Here is a 23707-nt window from a genome sequence, read left to right as displayed (position 1 = left end):
TATTGTGATTTTTATTATTTTTAATATTTTTGAATCTTTTACGCTTTTTTTGCATTATTTTTATGCATTTTAACTGTGTTTTGTGTAATGTCGAGGTCAGCTGTGATTGTACTTACCAAAAACTGCTTCCATTTTTCGAAGGAGAGACAACGAGAATGCGGGCTCCCGTGGATGTGATAAAAAAAAGGTAGTGTGTGCTTTGTATTACCTGGCCGTCGAGGGAAGACTAACTACGGAAAACGGCAAGTGCTTTTGGACTGGCAAAGCAGACTGTATCAGAACGCGCGATTGCAGCTATTTGGGATACAACACATCTCAGACATGCATCACGGTAGGAGGCTACGGTGGAAGACCCAGGACACGTTGGGAAGACTATGTCTCCCGGCTGACCTGGGAATGCCTCGGGATCCCCCCGGGATGAGCTGGACGAAGTTGCTGGGGAGAGGAAAGTCTGGGCTTCACTGCTTCGGCTGCTGCACCCGCGACCCGACCTCGGATAAGCGGAAGAAGATGGATGGATGGGTTTTCACATTGTTATTGTGGGTTATTGTGTGAAAAATTTAGAGGAGTAAGACTGTAACACAACAAAATGTGGGAAAAGTGAAGCGCTGTGAATATTTTTCGGATGTCCTATATATTTATTAAATTGCAACTGCCGATTAGTTTTATTATTTTTCCATGTCAATATGAGGTGGCGACTTGTCCAGGGTGTACCCCGCCTTCCGCCCGAATGCAGCTGAGATAGGCTCCAGCACCCCCCGCAACCCCCAAAAAGGGACAAGCGGTAGAAAATGGATGGAATATTAGTTTCTTGTATTGTCTTTCTATATTTTTCCCTTATCTTGTCCTGTATAGGTGGGTTGTATGTTAATGTTCATATTTTATATGCTCATCCTACAAATTGCCAATATTTTAAAGTAAAAATGTCTTATTGTGTTAGTATGTCCAATTGTTCAATAATCTTTTAGAAAAAAAGCGCCTATTGGTGACGTCATCGTCGGGGGTCAGGTGCACCTGTCACTCAACTAGCCGGCTAGCTAGTTAGCTTCCTTCCTTCCCGCCGAAGAAGGTAAACAAATGGACGCGGCGACGCTTCGGGGACAAAACATGAAACATGTGAAGGAGCCGCGCGGCGTGGACACGTTTAGATGCCAGGAAACAAGAGACGATACAGTGTTCGCTTCCCGCCGGTGAGTGTTGACTCTGATAAGTTTGATTTACGACCTTTTTTAAAGCTCATGTTTAGCTGACTGCTAGCATGGCGCTGTGATGCTTTCAAGTGCTGTCGGAAATCTCAAAACTCTCTCCTTTACCTGACCTTAACGTGCGGTTGCATAACTTTAGTGATGCATTTAAATACAGAGAAACTACTTTTTCAACGAGAGGATGGAAATTTGAGGAAAAGTCTCTTAATATGAGCATAATAATGAATATATTGATGTATACCAATTATAAATAACCATTATTGATTTTGTAGAAGCAGACTTTTCAGCCCAAATTCTTCACTCACGAAGGCGTCTTCCACTTCATTTATCGCTGGGCCCAAACTTGTTTGCCCTCACCGCGATGAAGCAAAGCGGACGTGACGTCATATGCAACAGCGCAGTTGTACCTAATGTTGTGTCCTGGGACTTTTTGGACTCATCAGTCAGCGTATAATGGGGGTGCACCAAAAAATCGGTTAAATCCAAATCGCAATTTCTATTCATCCCAATTCTAAATAGATTTTAAATTTTTTTAAATCGATTAAAATTTTTATTTTTTAAAATATTTCTTTAAATAGGAATACATTTTTTTAAATATCTTTTAGGCCATTTTCATGCAATTAGAAGGCGCCCTTGTAAACTGTTTTGAAAAAGTTTTATTATAATTATTATACCAAATAATACATTGCTAAAATTGATTTGTTGGGGTGCACAATAAACAATTCACATCTAAATTGCGATTTCTATTCTATTCTAGATTCATAATTTTCAAAAATTATTCAAAAATGTTTTCATTTTATTTTAATATATTTAACTTCTTTTTTTTATTTTTTATTAATAAGAATTAATATAAAAAATATGTTTTTAGTAGGCCCTCTCCATGCAAACCAGAAGGAGTTTTTCTAATCTGTAGCCTGTTTTGGAAAACTTTCTTTATGATTAATATACCAAATAATACGTTGCGAGAATTGATTTGTCGGTGTGCACGAAAAAAACGATTCCCATCCGAATCGTGATTCTTGTTCAATTTCAAAAGTCAACATTTTTTTTAATAAGAATACATTTTTAAAAATACATGCACCTGGGGATAGGTTGATTGGCAACACTAAATTGGCCCTAGTGTGTGAATGTGAGTGTGAATGTTGTCTATCTGTGTTGGCCCTGTGATAAGGTGGCGACTTGTCCAGGGTGTACCCCGCCTTCCGCCCGATTGTTGCTGAGATAGGCTCCAGCGACCCCCGCGACCCCGAAGGGAATAAGCGGTAGTAAAATGGATGGATGGATGGACGTTTTTAGGCCATTTCCATGGAACCAGAATGAGTTTTTCTAACCTGAAACCTGTTTTGGAAAACTTACATTATAATTATTATACCAAATGATACACTGCGAGAATCGATTTGTAGGGCTGCACAAAAAAACGATTCACATCCGAGTCGCGATTCTTAGTTATTTTCAGAAATCAGTTAAGAAAAAAAAGAGTAATTTTTTTTTCATATAAAAAAAATAAAAATTGGGCCATTTCCATGCAATTCTAAAACGATTCATAATTTTCAAAAATCTATTAAAAAAATTCTAATAAATTGTATACATTTTTTGTATAAGAATCTTTTTTTTAAAATATGTTTTTAGGCCATTTTCATGCGACTAGAATTTGTTTTTCTAACCTGTAACCTGTTTTGAAGAAGTTTAATCATAATTATTATACCAACTGATACATTTGTAGGGGTGCACAAAAAAACTATTCACATCTGAATTGCGATTCTTATTCATCCCAATTCAAAATCAATTCCTAATTTTAAAAAGTAATAATAAAAAACTTTTTTTTAAATAAGATTTCATTTCAAATACATTCTTAGTCCATTTCCATATGTAGGGGTGCAGAAAAAATATATATTCATCCTGATTCTAAATAGATTCATAATTTGTTAAAATCAATTTAAAAAAAATGTTTCGATTAAAATTTATTTATCTTTTTAAAAAAAAATTTTTAGAAGAATTAATTTTGAAAAACATGTTTTAAGGCCATCTCCATGCCAGCAAATTTTCTAATCTGTAACCTGTTTTGGAAAACTTCCATTAAGATTATTCTACCAAAACATTGCGGGAATCGATTTGTAGGGGGGCACATTAAAAATCGATTCACATCCGAATTGCGATTCTTATTTAATTAAAAAAAATTGAAATAATTTTTTTAATAAAAATACATTTTTAGGTCATTTCCATGCAACCAGAAGGAGCTTTTTAAACTGTTTTGAAAAAGCTTAATTATAAATATTGTACCAAACGATACATTTGTAGGGGTGCACACAAAAAAACATCTGAATTGCGATTTCTATTCACCCTGATTCTAAATCGATTCATAAGTTTGAAAAATCTATTAAAAAAAAGTAAATAATTAAAAACAAATAGTTTTTAAGACTCACCTCAGCAAGCAAAGGACATTGATACAACATTGATACATTTCTTGTAAAACTGAGTTTGAAACAACGTTGCAAAATAGTTGTATTTGTAAATTGAGACAACGTTGACGGTTGGGAAATGAAACCTGACATTGATTAAACGTTGTCAAAAAGCATGTTGTAGAATATTGGTTGGGAAATGACCAAATTGCAATGGTCAAATCAACGGCACAAGCTGACGTTGATAAAACGTTTTGAAAAAGCATGTTTCAACGTTGTATATTTGTTGGGAAATGACCAAAATTCATTGGTCAAATCTACGTCAGAACCCAACATTGATTAAACGTTGTCAAAAAACATGTTGTTTCAACGTTGTATTTATCTTGTAGAATATTGGTTGGGAAATGACCAAATTTCAATGGTCAAATCAACGGCACAAGCTGACGTTGATAAAACGTTGTCAAAAAGCATGTTGTTTCAACGTTGTATATTGGTTGGGAAATGATCAAAATTCAATGGTCAAATCTACGTCAGAGCCTAACATTGATTAATCATCGTCAAAAAGCATGTTGTTTCAACATTAGCTTGGAGTTGTAGAATATTGGTTGGGAAATGACCAAATTTCAATGGTCAAATCAACGGCACAAGCTGACGTTGATAAAACGTTGTCAAAAAGCATGTTGTTTCAACGTTGTAAAATGGTTGGGAAATTATCAAAATTCAATGGTCAAATCTACATCAGAGCCTAACATTGATTTAACGTTGTCAACAAGCATGTTGTTTCAACGTTGTATTTGTGTTGTAGAATATTGGTTGGGAAATTACCAAAATTCAATGGTCAAATCAACGTCACAACCTGACATTTATTAATCATCGTCAAAAAGCATGTTGTTTCAACATTAGGTTGGAGTTGTAGAATATTGGTTGGAAAATGACCAAATTTCAATGGTCAAATCAACATCAGAACCCAAAATTGATTAAACGTTGTCAAAAAGCATGTTGTTTCAACTTTGTATATTGGTTGGGAAATGGTCAAAATTCAATTGTCAAATCTACGTCAGAGCCTAACATTGATTTAACGTTCTCAGCAAGCATGTTGTTTCAACGTTGTATTTGTGTTGTCGAATATTGGTTGGAAAAAGACCAAAATTCAATGGTCAAATCAACGTCACAATCTGACATTGATTAACCATCGTCAAAAAGCATGTTGTTTCAACATTAGGTTGGAGTTGTAGAATATTGGTTGGAAAATGACGTTGATAAAACGTCGTCAAAAAGCATGTTGTTTCAACGTTGTAGATTGGTTGGGAAATGATCAAAATTCAATGGTCAAATCTACGTCAGAGCCTAACATTGATTTAACGTTGTCAACAAGCATGTTGTTTCAACGTTGTATTTGTGTTGTAGAATATTGGTTGGGAAATTACCAAAATTAAATGGTCAAATCAACGTCAGAATCTGACATTGATTGAACGCCGTCAAAAAGCATGTTGTTTCAACGTTGTATTTTTGTTGGGAAAAGACCAAAATTCAATGGTCAAATCTACGTCAGAACCCAACATTGATTAAACATGTTCAAAAAGCATGTTGTTTCAACGTTGTACTTATGTTGTAAAATATTGGTTGGGAAAAGACCAAAATTCAATGGTCAAATCAACGTCACAACCTGACATTGATTAAACGTTGTCAAAAAGCATGTTGTTTCAACGTGGTATTTGTGTTGTAGAATATTGGTTGGGAAATGACCAAAATTCAATGGTCAAATCAACGTCACAACCTGACGTTGATAAAACGTCAAAAAGCATGTTGTGTCAACGTTGTATATTGGTTGGGAAATGACCAAAATTAAATGGTCAAATCAACATCACAACCTGACATTGATTAATCATCGTCAAAAAGCATGTTGTTTCAACGTTAGGTTTGAGTTGTAGAATATTGGTTGGAAAATGACCAAATTTCAATGGTCGAATCAACATCAGAACCCAAAATTGATTAAACGTTGTCAAAAACCATGTTGTTTCAACTTTGTATATTGGTTGGGAAATGGTCAAAATTCAATTGTCAAATCTACGTCAGAGCCTAACATTGATTTAACGTTGTCAACAAGCATGTTGTTTCAACGTTGTATTTGTGTTGTAGAATATTGGTTGGGAAATGACCAAAATTCAATGGTCAAAACAACATCAGAATCCAACATTGATTAAACGTTGTCAAAAGGCATGTTGTTTCAACGTTGTATTTGTGTTGTAGTATAATGGTTGGGAAATGACCAAATTTCAATGGTCAAATCAACGTCAGAACCCAACATTGATTAAACGTTGTCAAAAAGCATGTTGTTTCAACGTTGTATTTGTGTTGTAGTATAATGGTTGGGAAATGACCAAATTTCAATGGTCAAATCAACGTCACAACCCAACATTGATTAAACGTTGTCAAAAAGCATGTTGTTTCAACGTTATGTTTGAGTTGCTCAATGTCAGGACCTAATTCAACATGTTCTCAACGTTGTTTCAATGTCTTGTGCCTTAAAATATTTTCTTAGGCCTTCTCCATGCAACCAGAAGGAGATTTTCTAACCTGTAACCTGTTTTGGGAAAGTGTCATTCTAATTATAATACCATATTGCGAGAATGGTGTTGAATGGAATGGTCACCCCAGGAATGGTTTGTTGTCAAGGGTCGCATCAAAAAGATCATGCAGAAGAACGCTGAGGTGGGGAGGATGGCGATGGCGGTGCCTGTCATCATCTGTATCCTTTTCACCACGTTTCACTATTTGTGTCCACGGACTAGAAATAAGTGTGAGACATGGTCCTGAACCTCCGAGGTCAGCACGGGTCCTGGAGATGTTCCTGAAGTCTCTGCTCACTCAAGCGTGTTCGATCACAGAGTCCAAGTGCAGCGGCGTGGTGTCCGTGGCGCACATGTGAGTTCTCTTCCGTGGCCCGACGTCCCACATGGACTGTCGGGTAACCACGGCGACTGAAAGGGTGCGTATTCGTGTTTGTGCGGCGCCAGGAAGCAGTGCATCGAGTCGGAGAGGCTCTTCCACTTCCTCAAAGACCTGGCGGAGCGAGCCTCGTTTCCGACGACACAGGAGGACAACAGGGGACTACACATGTGGCCAATGTACAGGTGGGCTTGTTTGTCACGTCATCCGCTGTTGTCGTACTTATGATTGTGCTAGATCACTCAGCTACCAGAAGTGTGTTTCTGCACAACAATCCTGACTGTTTGGTCCGTTGTTCTTCTCATGATGACCAACTGACTTCTCACAATAGTCTTGAATTCATGGCTGTGAAAACCTTAGCATCTTTTTCTAGATTTTTAGCTCATTTTCAATGTTTAAACCTAAAATTGTCATGACTTGGTCCTGGGTGTTTGCTTTTCCGGGATGCAACGGAAAGTTGGCTCGGGCGAGACGGGAATGTAAGTACATTTTTATTCAAACACTATAACTACAAAAGAGTACAAACGAAAAGCGCGCACAGTGGCGGAGAAAACGACTTGGCTATGAAAACAAATACTTGCACAAAGGCAGAAACTATGAACAACAAAAAACACTAACTGTGGCTTAATAAACAAAATCTTACTTGGCATGGAACCGGCATGAAAAAAGAGCAGCAAGGGTCATAAGGGTGTGGAGAGTGTGCAGAAGCATAAATGCGGGATGTCGTCAGAACGACAAACTGAAAACAATGAACTTAAATACTACAGACATGATTAACGAAAACAGGTGCGTGACTCAAAACGTGAAACAGGTGCGTGACGTGACAGGTGAAAACTAATGGGTTGCTATGGTGACAAACAAGAGTGCACAATGAGTCCAAACGTGGAACAGGTGAAACTAATGGGTAATCATGGAAACAAGACAAGGGAGTAAAAAGCCAGAAACTAAAGAGTCAATAACTAAACAAAACATGACTAAAACAAAACATGATTACACAGACATGACAAAATTTCATGAATGTTGATACTTGCCACCATCTTGGATGTATGCTAATCTTTCATGCTAGCTTTTAGAGCTATTTTTGTATGTTTAAACCTAAAAATCCTGGTTTGTGATATTCGGTACTGTCGAGTGTGCTAACGTTAACTGTTCGCATACTTGTGAGAACGTTAGCATGCCAACGTTTTTTGCTAGCTTTTCAGCTAATTTTGTATGTTTGAACCTAACAATCTTTAATTTTGATACTTGGCGCCATCTTGGAAGTATGCTAACGTCTCTTGTATTAGCATGGTTAATGGTTTTTTATCTAACTTTTTAGTTAATTTTTGCATGTTTAAACCTAACAATCATTGATTTTGATACTTGGCGCCATCTTGGAAGTATGCTAACATCTCTTGTATTAGCATGCTGACGTTAGCATGCTAACGTTTATTGCTAATTTGGTATGTTTAAACCTAACAATCATTGATTTTGATTAGGGCTGCAACAACTAATCGATTGAAATCGATTATAAAAATAGTTGGCGATTAATTTAGTCATCGATTCGTTGGATCTATGCTATGCGCATGCGCAGAGGCTACTTTTGTTTTTTTGGGTTTTTTTTAATTGTTTTTTTTAATAAACCTTTATTTATAAACTGCCACATTTACAAACAGCTGAGAAACAATTTTTTTTCAATAAAATACTGGAAAAGATAGAAATGTAGTTTGTCTCTTTTATCCGATTATTAATCGATTAATCGAAGTAACAATCGACAGATTAATCGATTATCAAATTAGTTGTTAGTTGCAGCCCTAATTTTGATACATAGTGCCATTTTGGAAGTATGCTTACGGCTCTTATATTAGCGTGCTGACGTCAGAATGCTAACGTTTTTATCTACATTTTTATGTTTACACCTGCAAATAGTGCGTTTGATACTTGGTGCCATCTTAGAAGAATGCTACCTCGTCGTATGTCATCATGAACTTAAACACATTATTGCATACTTGCGAATTCGGGAGATGGGGGGGGTGTATATTGTAGCGTTCTGGAAGAGTTAGTGCTGCAAGGGTTTCTGGGTATTTGTTCTGTTGTGTTTATGTTGTGTTACGGTGCGGATGTTCTCCTGAAATGTGTTTGTCATTCTTGTTTGGTGTGGGTTCACAGTGTGGCGCATATTTGTAACAGTGTTAAAGTTGTTTATACGGCCACCCTCAGTGTGACCTGTATGGCTGTTGATAAAGTATGCCTGGCATTCACTTATGTGTGTGTGTATAAGCCGCATATATTATGTGACTGGGCCGGCACGCTGTTTGTATGGAGGAAAAGCGGACGTGACGACAGGTTGTAGAGGACGCTAAAGGCAGTGCCTTTAAGGCACGCCCCCAATACTGAAATCGGGAGAAATTCGGGAGAATGGTTGCCCCGGGAGATCTTCGGGAGGGGCACTGAAAGTCGGGAGTCTCCCGGGAAAATCGGGAGGGTTGGCAAGTATGCCCTACATCCGTGTTTTACCGGATATGTACCGCTCCGTACAGCGGCGTTTTAAAAAGTCATAAATTGTACTTTTTGAAACCGATATCGATAATTTCCGATATTACATTTTAAAGCATATTATCGGACATCTCTAATTTTGATACATGGTGCCATTTTGGAAGTATTCTTACGGCTCTCATATTAGCATGCTGACGTCAGAATGCTAACGTTTTTAATGCTGGTTTTTCGCTAAGTTTTTATGTTTACACCTGCAAATAGTGCATTTAATACTTGGCGCCTTCTTAGAAGTATGCTACCTCGTCGTATGTCATCATTAACTTGAACACCTGCTTGACACTCAGCATCAAGGGTGATTTGGGGGTTTAATCACCAAAAATGATTCCCGGGCGCGGCCACCGCTGCTGTTCACTGCTCCCCTCACTTCCCAGGGGGTGATCAAGGGTGATGGGTCAAATGCGGAGAGTAAATTCGCCACACCTAGTGTGTGTGTGTGACGATCATTGGTACTTTAACTTAACATTGATGTTCAATTAATGTCCACTGAATCTTGTTGGCCACCAGATGGCGACAAAGTAGCAGCTGTGTTTTATATAGAAAATGGATGGATGAAAACTCCGCCCTGGCCACGTTGCTAATGGGAATTTGTCTCGTTTCAGAGGCCAATTTGGAGTACCGTATTTTTCGGACTATAAGTCGCAGTTTTTTTCATAGTTTGGCCGGGGGTGCGACTTATACTCAGGAGCGACTTATGTGTGGAATTATTAACACATTACCGTAAAATATCAAATAATATTATTTAGCTCATTCACGTAAGAGACTAGACCGGGGGTCGGCAACCCGCGGCTCTAGAGCCACATGCGGCTCTTTAGCGCCGCCCTAGTGGCTCTCTGGAGCTTTTTCGAAAATGTATGAAAAAAGATGAGGGGAAAAAAATGTATTTTTTGTGTTAATATGGTTTCTGTAGGAGGACAAACATGACACAAACCTCCCCAATTGTTATAAAGCACACTGTTTGTATTAAACATGCTTCACTGATTCGAGTATTTGGCGAGCGCCGTTTTGTCCCACTAATTTTGGCGGTCCTTGAACTTACCGTAGTTTGTTTACATCAGGGGTGCTCACACTTTTTCTGCAGGCGAGCTACTTTTCAATTGATCAAGTCGTGGGGATCTACCTCATTCATATATATAATTTATATTTACTTATTTATGAAATATATGTTTTTGTTAACAAGTTAAAGGTGTTTAATGATAATGCAAGTATGTTTAACACATATAGTTAATATTGTTAATAAGTTAAAGGTGTTTAAAGATAATGCAAGCATGTTTAACACATATAGTTAATATTGTTAACAAGTTATGGTGTTTAAAGATAATACAAGCATGTTTAACACATATAGTTAATATTGTTAACAAGTTAAAGGTGTTTAATGATAATACAAGAATGTTTAATACATATAGTTAATATTGTTAACAACTTAAAGGTGTTTAAAGATAATACAAGCATGTTTAACACATATAGTTAATATTGTTAACAAGTTAAAGGTGTTTAATGATAATACAAGCATGTTTAACACATATAGTTAATATTGTTAACAAGTTAAGGTGTTTAAAGATAATACAAGCATGTTTAACACATATAGATTCCTTTCTTTCATGAAGACAAGAATATAAGTTGGTGTATTACCTGATTCTGATGACTTGCATTGATTGGAGTCAGACAGTGGTGCTAAAAACGTCCGCATTTTCGAATGGAGGAGAAAAAAGTCCTCCTTTCTGTCCAATACCACATGAAAGTGGTTGGTTTTTGGCATCTTATTTGTCCAGCTTCCGTACTCCTTTGTATACACTTTACAAGAAATACATTGTCGGCAAACTCCGTAGCTTGCTAGCTTGTGCACGCCAGCTTTCTGAGACTCGTTTTGTTAGCGCAGGCAGGATGAAGCAGAGCTTTTATTATGCAACTGTGCAGTCGGTCTTTGGCGTTTTGACGACAGGTACGGCACCAGAGTCTGTTGAAATAAAGTGTTTCTCGCCTTCCAGTCGGTAATTTTAATGAGCTGGCAGCAGCCAGCGTCATCTCAGAAGACCCTCGGGTGCCGTGAATGTCAATCAAGTGACGAAAGTGACGTCATAGTGAAGATTTATGATCGCTCATTTTTAGAACTATTTTTTTAATGCCTGGCTGGTGATCGACTGACACACCCTCCGAGATCGACCGGTAGCTCGCGATCGACGTAATGAGCACCCCTGGTTTACATGTATAACTTTCTAGGACGTGTTTTATGCCACTTATTTTTCTGTCTCATTTTGTCCACCAAACTTTTAACGTTGTGCATGAATGCACAAAGGTGAGTTTTGTTGATGTTATTGACTTGTGTGGAGTGCTAATCAGACATATTTGGTCACTGCATGACTGCAAGCTAATCGATGCTAACATGCTATTTAGGCTAGCTATATGTACATATTGCATCATTATGCCTCATTTGTAGCTATATTTGAGGTCATTTAGTTTCCTTTAAGTCCTCTTAATTAAATGTATATCTCATGACACGCTATCTGTATGTAATATGGCTTTTAATTTTTTTGCGGCTCTAGACAGATTTGTTTTTGTATTTTTGGTCCAATATGGCTCTTTCAACATTTTAGGTTGCCGACCCCTGGACTAGACGTCTAAGATTTCATGGGATTTAGCGATTAGGAGTGACAGATTGTTTGGTAAACGTATAGCATGTTCTATATGTTATAGTTATTTGAATGACTCTTACCATAATATGTTACGTTAACATCATACTTGCCAACCTTGAGACCTCCGATTTCGGGAGGAGGGGGGTAGGGGCGTGGTCGGGGGTGGGGCGGGGCGTGGTTGGGGGCGTGGTTAAGAGGGGAGGAGTATATTGACAGCTAGAATTCACCAAGTCAAGTATTTCATACATATATATATATATATATATATATATATATATATATATATATATATATATCTACATCCTGAAAATATGCAAACAAAACTGTGTTTAGATAATTGATACTTCAAACTTGCATAAATAAATATTAAGGAATATAACATAACTTGGCTTCTGAGAGTTTCAAAATGTAATGAATAAAATGCTAAAGTTGTTGATAAACAAGCAATTGTTTTAATAATTAAATATGGTCATTTTAAATGAATTATTATGATAATTCAAAATCAATTATTTCAAATATGTTTATTTTAATGTATAATTCTATGGCTGGATGTAATAAGGAGTCAGGAAAAAATACAAATAAAAATACAATTAATTTTGATGTTTTTAGCAAAATATAGTAAACATGTATTTAGTTTTTTTTTTGTAAATTAATAAATATATTTATTTTTAGGTAAGATAAACATAATAATACAATTTATCTCTAGTCTGGATGATTTAGTTCTTGTCACCCTGTTGTCCTCCCGTCATGAAAAAAGGCTGTCCTCACTCAGGTCCGCATGGAGCTGGAGGGGGCGTGGCTTCCAGCTCCGGCTGAAAATCGGGAGATTTTCGGGAGAATATTTGTCCCGGGAGGTTTTCAGGAGAGGCGCTGAATTTCGGGAGTCTCCCGGAAAATTCGGGAGGGTTGGCAAGTATGGTTAACATACCAGTTGGTTATTTATGCCTCATATAATGTACACTTATTCAGCCTGTTGTTCACTATTCTTTATTTATTTTAAATTGCCTTTCGAATGTCTATTCTTGGTGTTGGCTTTTATCAAACACATTTCCCCAAAAAATGCGACTTATACTCCAGTGCCACTTATATATGTTTTTTTCCTTCGTTATTATGCATTTTCGGCCGGTGCGACTTATACTCCGGAGCGACTTATACTCCGAAAAATACGGTAGTTAGGACATTCATAGTTAGATTTTTGACTCGTATCGGCTTGTCGTTTTATCAAGAATGTGTTACGGTCGTGTGAACTCGTCCTTGATGCCTGTTTATTGGCCCTTCAGAATATCACACAAATAAAATGAACTGATTATTGAGGTCACCCGTGACTCAAAGTTATTATGTGTGTTTTGTTCAAATAGCCCAGGGGTCGGCAACCCAAAATGTTGAAAGAGCCATATTGGACCCAAAATACAAAAACAAATCTGTCTGGAGCCGCAAAAAAATTAAAAGCCATATTAGATACAGATAGTGTGTCATGAGATATAAATTGAATTAAGAGGACTTAAAGGAAACTAAATGAGCTCAAATATAGCTACAAATGAGGCATTATGATGCAATATGTACATATAGCTAGCCTAAATAGCATGTTAGCATCGATTAGCTTGCAGTCATGCAGTGACCAAATATGTCTGATTAGTACTCTACACATGTCAATAACATCAACAAAACTCACCTTTGTGCAGTCATGCACAACGTTAAAAGTTTGGTGGACAAAATGAGACAGAAAAAGAAGTGGCATAAAACACGTCCTAGAAAGTCGGAGAAAGTTATACATGTAAACAAACTAGGGTGAGTTCAAGGACCGCCAAAATTAGTAGGATAAAACAGCGCTCGCCAAATACTCGAATCAGTGAAGCATGTTTAATATAAACAGTAGGATTTATAACAATTAGGGAGGTTTGTGTCATGTTTGTCCTCCTACAGAAACCATATTAAAACAAAAACTTTTTTTTTTTTTCCCTCATCTTTTTCCATTTTTCATACATCTTTGAAAAAGCTCCAGTGAGCCACTAGGGCGGCGCTAAAGAGCCGCATGCGGCTCTAGAGCCGCGGGTTGCCGACCCCTGAAATAGCCTATGTTTATCTACAAAATGTATCAAAGGAGCATCCTTTTTACTTTTTCTCCATGCTGCAAAGAATGCGGACACCCCCGATCCCAAATCATGTTTGTCACTTTGCTGTGTGCAGGGCCCAGCGACCCAGCGTCTTGCTCCAAAAAACAGCCGAATCGAAAGAGAGTGCACCACGGCAAAGCCTGGACTCCAGCTCCAGTGTAAACTCTCTCACTATCCTTACAACACTCACGATTATTACCTGTTAGTGTAAGTTGTAACATTCACGTCAATTATGGCTAAACTAACACAGGTATAAAAACGCAGCAAGAGAAAGGTTAAATGATAAAGTACTTTTTCATTTCCTGTGGTTGCGCTGTTTGGTCCGTACATGCAACCGATGTTGATCATTTCATTATCGTTATTATTTCACATCACAAAGGGAAAGAAATTGAATTAAAACGAACAAAAGTGGCTTTCTCAGTGTTGCAATGTGCGATTATTTATTTTTTTCCACGCTGCATGTGCGTAACTAGTTGTCTTTTTGTCCAGTATTAACTCACAGCAGTGTATAAAGTAGGGGTGTAACGGTACACAAAAATTTCGGTTCGGTACGTACCTCGGTTTAGAGGTCACGGTTCGGTTCATTTTCGGTACAGTAAGAAAACAACAAAATATACATTTTTGGGTTATTTATTTACCAAATTTGCAAAATCTTCCACCAAAAATATTTTTCTTGGTGGAATATATTTGATGTGAAGTAATGGGAACTTTGGATTCATAATAACATTGATTTTGATTCAATATTATGTTTTGAGCAATGACAGTTTGAAAGACAAAAAAACAGCTTTGTTTTATTAGTCAACATTGCAACTTATTTTAAATTACATTTAACCTTTAAGCTTCTTTATTTAACTTTTGTTATGTTTTTGTTTGTTTTAATAGTATTTTTAGAATGTGCCGTGGGCCTTTAAAACATTAGCTGTGGGCCGCAAATGGCACACTTTTGACACCCCTGCTATAGATAATAAAAAATTAAATGTGATAAATCTATGGATAAAAAGCAGAGCCTGACGACGCATGCGCGTTTATCATAACTCTCTCTCTCTCTCTGTCTCTGCCCCTCCCTCACCAATGCTGCTGCGCGCACAATTTGTTTTGTTTTTAACCCCTTCTTAACCCTGAACATACATTGAAAATACACGCATCCCTAACTCAAAATGCCAGACATTTGAGGCATTTAAGAAACTAACGGGCTACGATAGACTGACCATACGTCCTCTTTTCATCGGACATGTCCTCTTTTGCGGAGCTGTCAGGGCGGAGTTTCTTAAATGCCTCAAATGTCCGGCATTTTGAGTAAACAACGCACACCGAGGCACAACACACTGCCGTGTGTTGTGCCTCGGTGTGCATTGTTTACACAACGTGCGTTACGCTACTTAATATGTCCGTGTGGAAACTCGTTCGGTACACCTCCGAACCGAACCGGAACCCCGGTACCGAAACGGTTCAATACAAATACACGTACCGTTACACCCCTATTATAAAGAGAGGATGGCCAACTCGGTATCAGGCTTTCTCCTCAATAATTGGTCCAAAGGCGCTCACGTGACTGCAGGGCGCCATATTTGCTACCAACTTTGAGCTGATGCTGTGGGTTTGTGGCGCTTCTTCGCTAGCGTTCCAAAAAAGCTAATGCAAAAAAGAATAACGGAAGAATTTAATATATTAAAGAGATAGTCTGTTTTTGTCAAACTATCTTTGAATTTCAGTAAAACTAAAGTAATGCTATTCGGTCACAGCAGAAGAGAAAGTCAAACACAAGTACAAATAGATGGACTAAAAGTAAAAGACACCAAATTTAGGGTGTAATTAAGGATGTATGATAATGGCCTTTTGCCAATATTTCGATATTGTCCAACTTTTTAATTACAGATACCGTTATATATACTGTCGTGGAATTAACACATTATTATGCCTAATTTGGACAACCAGGAATGGTGAAGATAAGGTACTTTTAAAAAAAAATTATAAAATAAAATAAGATAAATAAATAAAAAACATTTTCTTGAATAAAAAAGAAAGTAAAACAATATAAAAACAGTTACATAGAAACTAGTAATTAATGAAAATGAGTCAAATTAACTGTTAAAGGTTAGTACTATTAGTGGACCAGCAGCACGCACAATCATGTGTGCGTACAGACTGTATCCCTTGCTGACTGTATTGATATATATTGATATATGATGTAGGAACCACAATATTAATAACAGAAAGAAACAACCCTTTTGTGTGAATGAGTGGGGAGGGAGGTTTTTTGGGTTGGTGCACTAATTGTAAGTGTATATTGTGTTTTTTATGTTGATTTAATAAAAAATAAAAAATAAATTAAAAAAACGGTATCGATAATAAAAAAAACGATACCGATAATTTCCGATATTACATTTTAACGCATTTATCGGCCGATAATATCGGCAGGCCGATATTATCGGACATCTCTAGGTGTAATAATAGATAACAAAATGAACTGGATATCTCATTAAAAAATATATAACAAAGTGGCAAGAAATACGTCAAAGAATAAAGCAAAATATGTTTCCTGCTTGCCGGTGTTACCATTAGGGATGTCCCGATCCGATATTTGGATCGGATCGGCCGCCGATATTTGCAAAAAAATGCGTATCGGCAAGGCATGGGAAAATGCCGATTCAGATCCAGTTTTTAAAAAACTCCGGTCCGTGTTTTCCAACGCACCTATTTAAATAATACATTCCACTTTTCTGCTGCTCCCTAATTTCCGTTCCGCATTTTCCAGCACACCTTCAACACATCCACAGGTCTGTGGATTCTCACGCAGTTGCTTTTAGCTGCTGGCATTACACGACAGGCTCTTCTCACTCTTTCCTGTGTCTCCCTCTCATAGACAGCAAGCGCACCTTCTTACACACGTCACATACTGTCACCTCATACGTCACATACGTATACGCCTTCTCCCAGCAGAGAGGTAGCAGCATGGCTAACGTTAGCTGTGATGCTAGCGCAGCCGCTAAGGTGCGCGCCTGCTCAAGCGTCCTCTGCGCACGGCAAATCTATGCCAGGCACAAAATCAAATTAAAAAAATAAGCGCATAACAATTTTCGACACACGGACACGACAGAGAAAACAGTTTTCGTCATCATTGTTCAAATATTATACCGTCTGTCGAGACGCTTATCTCCATTCGGTGCTACACGCCCACACCATCAAAATGCCGAGGCAAACATTTCCACATCAACACCGTATGAAAAAAATAGTGATTTTTTTTTAGTTGTCATTTACCTCTCTGCATGAAAGTTTAAAAGTAGCATATATTAATGCAGTATGAAGAAGAATGTTTTAATGTAGACACATAGAATTATCATACTGCTGTGATTATATGCATCAAGTGTTCATTCAAGGCTAAGGCAAAATATCGAGATATATATCGTGTATCGCAATATGGCCTTAAAATATCGCAATATTAAAAAAAGGCCATATCGCCCAGCCCTTGTTTGAATGATGCCATTTCTGTTTGTCATGTATAATTTTGTGTTTATCCTTGAATAAACAGGTCAGTTTCTTGTTACCAACCATTGTGTATTATTCAAACTCCCCTAATTCAGCTGGCTAGTTGTTATAAAGAGTACTAAAACCCTTTTCAACATGATTCTGACAACTAAGTAGGCTAAATAACTTTAAACTTTAATACATGCTCGGATAGGCCAGTATCGGTCAGTATCGGATCGGAAGTGCAAAAACAATATCGGTATCGGATCGGAAGTGCAAAAACCTGGATCGGGACATCCCTAGTTACCATATCTGAGTTATTGTGCAGAAATATGGGGAAATAAGTACAAAAGTGCACTTGGCATGTTACAAAATGAAAGGTCAGTTGGAATAATACAGGGCATCTTAACCTTTTTGACCACGGGGCCCGACTTTTCCACATCAGAGGGGCCTACACAAATATTGACACTGAATTAGTAATCTTACCCTTGATTTTAATCTTATTCAATAATTATATCTAACTTACTTTACAGTTGAACAGGATAAACCTTGTCAAATGATAATGAAAGCATGCAGTAATCACGAGGATTATTATCAAGGCTTAGGTCAGGCTGATTACAAAAATCAATACTCAGCTAATTTACTGCATAAAACGATACTTGTGATAGAGGAGGTTAATCTGGATGTGGAATGCTAATTTGATAGCTTCTTAGGACAAGGACTCCGGTCAAAGTGTAGAGAGTGCTTATAGGCACTCTTTAATCCTTGAAGTCAGTGTGTGTGGTATATGTGTGTGTGTGTGTGTGGTCTAAAGGAAACACATACAAATAATGATTAGGATGCATTTAGGCAGTATAACATGCAATAATATAACATGATATGTATAACGTTATATTTAATATACTCTATAATATGTTACAGAACCAATATACAAATTAATTGGACTAGTATAACAGTCCATTAGAAATGAATGGAGAATAAGCACTGTTGATTTAGACAGTGCTTTAAACATGCCTGTGTCGCCCTCTTGCGGTAACATAGGGTAACTACTAAGAGGAAGTATGTCGCCATTAAAAGAGCGAAAGTTGAGCTGGCGAATTATATCTTCATGCAGAAACATTGTTGCAAACAAACACGAAGTTAAGGCTACATTTAACGCATTATATACATTTTAGCTTTAATAACAGTGTTTAATTCGCCGTATACTTGCATTTTAGTCAGGCACGCACACGATGCCGTAAACATTACGCAGAGAACGCGACAAACAGGAAATGACGTCCCAGACTAGATCGCCAAAATAAGAGTTGAGTTTGTGTTTATTTGGAACATGCATGCATACAACATGATGCACCACAATTTCCAGTTCCTCTATTCAACATGTTCGGGAAAAAAAAGTAGGAAGAAGCAGAGCTTATTTAATCCTACCCCTTTTCCTTTACATAACAGTTGCTAAAACTTTTGTTCACTTCCTGTTCTCAATTTATTCACAATATACTCCATAAGTAATAACAATAAAAATAAATACATAATTAGTGAAGTAAGTTATATTTCATATGGTGAGATAAGTAAGATTATCCAGAAAATGGATGAAATAAATTCAGAATGTTCATCATGGTTCTTCTTCTTTGTACTTTGTAAACACTAAGTTTGGAGAGTTTCTTGAAGTGGATTATATTAGTACATTGTTTGATTTCTTTGCTTAATCCATTCCATAATTTAATTCCACATACTGATGTAATGAAGGTCTTAAGTGTTGCACACGCGTACAAATGTTTTAAATTACATTTTTCACTAAAGATTATATTTCTCCTCTTTCGTTGAGAAGAATTGTTATATATTTTTGGGTAGCAGATTGTAGTTAGCTTTGTGCATAATCTTAGCTGTTTGCAAATTCACTATGTCGTGGAAAACTAACATCTCAAAAAACTGTGTCAGAATAAGATAAAACTAAATCACTTTCTGACAGTACTCATAAGTGGTAAAATAAGTACATTCCAACTAGATGATTAATAATAAGTATGTTTTTTTTTTAACTAAACTGTCCATAAAATTAAATTGCAAATGAAAATACAGCTTCACCACAGTAGTCATCATTTTTGCGCTTAAGAAACTTCTTTATGACCTCAGCGCCAGACTTCTTCCGTTTGTTTGATATTGTCATTACTGCCACAAGTGGTGGAAAATTGTATTACAGCAGAGTACAGCTGCGGCTGAGAGACATTATTGTGGGCGGCCCAACAATGGTGAAGAAACACAAGAATAATACATGTTGGCTATCGATAACATTCAAACATTTTATGGCCGAAATCCAATGATTCGCTGCATTTGCAAACAGTTAAAACGAGGGCAATAAGTCCTTTTGTGAAAAAACTTTTTTACGTTTATAGCGCCGTCTGGAGCGTGTTAGCCTGCTGGTCCCGAAACACAGCAGCAATGTGTCAAATATGGCCACAAAATTATACTTTTGACCAAATAAAAATGTTTTATTGTAGTGTACAGCTCCACTAATGGACATTGGAGTGTTACTTTCAAAGGCAAAATTAAAGTATCGCTAGAAACATAATTTTATATGGGACTTTATTGTATTATATGTATAGTACATGTTCCAAAAAGAAAAAAAAAAGCATAAAACACCACCAGAATGAGAGATATCACAAGTCAAAGTGATGAAGCTTAGTGTTACGCTCATGACTTGGTGTAACTAAGCATTACCCTATAAGATGAAGGCAATTGCATTTTATTGATATTTGAAAAGTACCATATTTTTCGGACTATAAGTTGCAGTTTTTTTCATAGTTTGGCCGGGCTTCAGTGAGACTTATATATGTTTTTTTCCTTTTTTATTATGCATTTTCGGCAGGTGCGACTTATACTCCGGTGCGACTTATACTCCGAAAAATACGGTATTCAATGTTTAAATATACTAAATGTAAAAAAGGGAATAAATATTCAAAATAAGATCATTAAATGAAATCTAGTTTGGCTACGCCATCATGAGCGCAACACAAGGTTGTAAAAGTTTCAACTACAATTCTAAATAAATCCAATACACACAGCTTAAAGATTGATTAATACCTATTTAAATTTAGTAATACATAAATATGATTTATCAAAAAATAAAAGAAATATACCTGAACAGAACGCTCATGATGGTTACACCAAAAAGTAACGCTATGAATCGCGTTTTTCCAGGTTTTGGGGGCATTTTTATGCTATTTCCAAGCATCTCCTTTTTATTATCGTTGATTTTAAATGGTCAAACTAATGCATATTATATATGCATGCCCTAGTAAACAAAAACAAAAAGTCATATTTATTTTGATTGTTACATTTTGAAGTACATTTGTGCAGGTGGGTGCGAATGTACCCATTACCAGAGCTGTACACTGTAGGTTTATGAGCTGGACCATGTTTAAAACTATATATAGACATTATTTTGGTGTGTTCCGTCAAAATACCGATATATACAGTCGTGGAATTAACACATTATTATGCCTAATTTGGACAACCAGGTATGGTGTAGATAAGGTACTTTTAAAAAAAAAAAAAAAAAAAAAAAAAAAAATAAGATAAATAAATTAAAAACATTTTCTTGAATAAAATAGAAAGTAAAACAATATAAAAACAGTTACATAGAAACTAGTAATGAATGAAAATGAGTAAAATTAAGTGTTAAAGGTTAGTACTATTAGTGGACCAGCAGCACGCACAATCATGTGTGCTTACGGACTGTATCCCTTGCAGACTGTATTGATATATATTGATATATAATGTAGGAACCACAATATTAATAACAGAAAGAAACAACCCTTTTGTGTGAATGAGGGAGGTTTTTTGGGTTGGTGCACTAATTGTAAGTGTATCTTGTGTTTTTTATGTTGATTTAATAAAAAATAAATACAATTTAAAAAAACGATACCGATAATAAAAAAAAACGAAAAGTTATGCTATTTCCAAACATCTCCTTTTTATTATCGTTGATTTTAAATGGTCAAACTAATGCATATTATATATGCATGCCTTAGTAAACAAAACAAAAAAGTCATATTTATTTTGATTGTTACATTTTGAAGTACATTTGTGCATGTGGGTGCGAATGTACCCACTACCAGAGCTGGACCATGTTTACAACTACATATAGACATTATTTAAATGGGGGAGGGAGGTTTTTTGGGTTGGTGCACTAATTGTAAGTGTATCTTGTGTTTTTTATGTTGATTTAATAAAAATTTTTAAAAAACGATACCGATAATAAAAAAAAAGAAAATTTATGCTATTTCCAAGCATCTCCTTTTTATTATCGTTGATTTTAAATGGTCAAACTAATGCATATTATATATGCATGCCCTAGTAAACAAAACAAAAAGTCATATTTATTTTGATTGTTACATTTTGAAGTACATTTGTGCAGGTGGGTGCGAATGTAGCCATTACCAGAGCTGTACACTGTAGGTTTATGAGCTGGACCATGTTTAAAACTATATATAGACATTATTTTGGTGTGTTCCGTCAAAATACTAGAAACGAAGGCAACCGCATGCATCCGGGCCATACTTGCCAACCCTCCCGGATTTTCCGGGAGACTCCTGAAATTCAGCGCCTCTCCCGAAAACCTCCCGGGACAAATTTTCTCCCGAAAATCTCCCGAAATTCAGGCGGAGCTGGAGGCCACGCCCCCTCCAGCTCCATGCGGACCTGAGTCCGCTTTTCCACAGTATAAAGAACGTCTACAGTAAAGCAGTCCGTCTGCCGTAAACAGCAATGTTGTGACACTCTTAAACAGGACAATACTGCCATCTAGTGCATTTGATGAAAGCACTTTTGTGCGTGCCACACAGCAATGCATCATCAGAGAGGGTGTTCAGCATGGTTAGAAAGATAGTGACAGAGAATAGAACAAGGATGGACAATTCAACCCTTAACTCAACAATGAGTAGATGAGTGTTGTGTGTGTGTGTGTGTGTGGTGTATATGTGTAAATAAATGAACACTGAAATTCAAGTATTTCTTTTATTTATATATATATATGTATATATATATATATCCATCCATCCATTTTCTACCGCTTATTCCCTTCGGGTCGCGGGGATATATATATATATATATATATATATATATATATATATATATATGAAATACTTGACTTGGTGAATTCTAGCTGTAAATATACTCCTCCCCTCTTAACCACGCCCCCGCCCCAACCCCCCGAAATTGGAGGTCTCAAGGTTGGCAAGTGTGATCCGGGCAGAGCCGCACACGTCCTTTGTAGCAAACATGGTGCCTGTTGTAAAATTGGTCATACTCTCTTCATACTGGACTGTCAGCTGCTATACAACAGTGACCTCTTGAGGCTGCAATGTGAATTACACCACACACCTGTCAGTGACCTCTGTGAAGCCGTCCACGTTGTTTCGTTTATCTCTTCCTCCTCAAACATATTTCTTTTTTTTCCCCCCTCGCAGGAGTCGGAGCTCTTAATCTGCTTGTGAGTCCACGATGCTTCCTCCTTTTTCGGACAACATGAAGGGAAGTGTTACTTCAGTTGGGAAACGTACAGCGGCCTTTTGAGTTTGGTTTTTGTTTAAGTGCAGAGTAACACTTACTTTTTTTTTTTTAAAAGGACATTTTCTTTCGTGGGCTCTTTGTGCGAGTTTCAAACCCGTGGAGCTTTTGTTTCATACTGCCGCACGTTGAAAGAGCAAACCTTTGCGTGTGGATGAAAAAGCGAGTTCCTGTGGTCGAGAGAAGAATAAAAAGAAGAGCAGCGCACGCGGTGATGTCTTTTATTCCAATAAAGGTGACTTTTTACACGGGGATATAAATAGGAGCGCTAAAACCAAGAGAAGAAACATTTGTGCAGGACTCTGACCAGCTGGGGAGGAGCTTGGCGAGATGCTTGCATGAAAGGGCGGACGCGCAGGTGCTGTCGTGCATGCATCGGCGCTACAGTTGCATCCTGGAGTAAAAAAAAATCAACATTCAGTTTCGCAGCAGTTTGTGAAATTAACGGCAAACCAACATTTTTATTTCATTTTTCAGTTCAGCAATAACATCGCTGTCGAGGCCAATTAGTGGTTCTTCTCACATAGGCTCCGCCCACTTGCTCCTTTTAAATTGGACTGAATACTGAAGAGAGGCAACTAAAAACAGACTTGGGAATTAAATATGAAAACATTTGCACACAGATGAGCCTCGTGGAGGATGATGATGATCTAAAAGCCAAAGAGTTTTCAGTAGAGCCGCGCCCCGTAGCCAAAAGTCTGTTTGATGGCTTCAAAGTAGTATCTCTTCCAGCCCTCTTTCGTACGCTCCTCGTCGTTGTCGGGGACGCCTCGACAGTCCACCTTCAGCTCCGTCTCGCTGCTGCGGTCCCCGAAGCGCAGCGTGACGGTGGCGTAATGCTCTAAAAA

General features: G+C 37.2%; 2 protein-coding genes across 3 annotated transcripts in view; one reads left to right on the top strand and one right to left on the bottom strand.

The window, feature by feature from the left end:
• Nucleotides 1-982: 982 nt before the first annotated feature.
• LOC133623932 (dr1-associated corepressor) lies at nucleotides 983-23071 on the top strand. 2 transcript variants are annotated; one of them, XM_061987426.2, is made up of 6 exons: nucleotides 983-1190; nucleotides 6281-6353; nucleotides 6436-6529; nucleotides 6622-6738; nucleotides 13906-13990; nucleotides 22760-23071. In XM_061987426.2, the coding sequence occupies exons 1-6, from the start codon at nucleotides 1149-1151 to the stop codon at nucleotides 22784-22786; spliced, it is 438 nt and encodes a 145-aa protein (XP_061843410.2). In that variant the 5' UTR covers nucleotides 983-1148; the 3' UTR covers nucleotides 22787-23071. The 2 variants fall into 2 exon arrangements, with proteins under 2 accessions (XP_061843410.2, XP_061843411.2); XM_061987427.2 differs by lacking the exon at nucleotides 13906-13990 and having other exon boundaries at nucleotides 22760-22843.
• Nucleotides 23067-23707, bottom strand: part of ahsa1b (AHA1, activator of heat shock protein ATPase homolog 1b) — a 30932-nt gene continuing 30291 nt past the window's right edge. Inside the window, exon 9 of the mRNA XM_061987425.2 lies at nucleotides 23067-23700. Coding sequence (XP_061843409.1) covers nucleotides 23528-23700 — 173 coding nt within the window. The 3' untranslated portion in view covers nucleotides 23067-23527. The remainder of the gene's footprint in view (nucleotides 23701-23707) is intronic.

The sequence above is a fragment of the Nerophis lumbriciformis genome, linkage group LG26 (assembly GCF_033978685.3).
Source record: "Nerophis lumbriciformis linkage group LG26, RoL_Nlum_v2.1, whole genome shotgun sequence".
Classification (NCBI taxonomy): domain Eukaryota; kingdom Metazoa; phylum Chordata; class Actinopteri; order Syngnathiformes; family Syngnathidae; genus Nerophis; species Nerophis lumbriciformis.
Note: the sequence above shows the minus strand (reverse complement) of the source record. Positions and strands in the feature narration are given on the sequence as shown.

Bases quoted from the DNA above. Each gene is read 5' to 3' on its own strand.
- LOC133623932 (XM_061987426.2), top strand. From the start codon at position 1,149: ATGCCAGGAAACAAGAGACGATACAGTGTTCGCTTCCCGCCG. The intron at 1,191-6,280 runs GTGAGTGTTGAC...TTTGTTGTCAAG, and splicing joins ACAGTGTTCGCTTCCCGCCG to GGTCGCATCAAAAAGATCAT. The intron at 6,739-13,905 runs GTGGGCTTGTTT...TGCTGTGTGCAG, and splicing joins CACATGTGGCCAATGTACAG to GGCCCAGCGACCCAGCGTCT.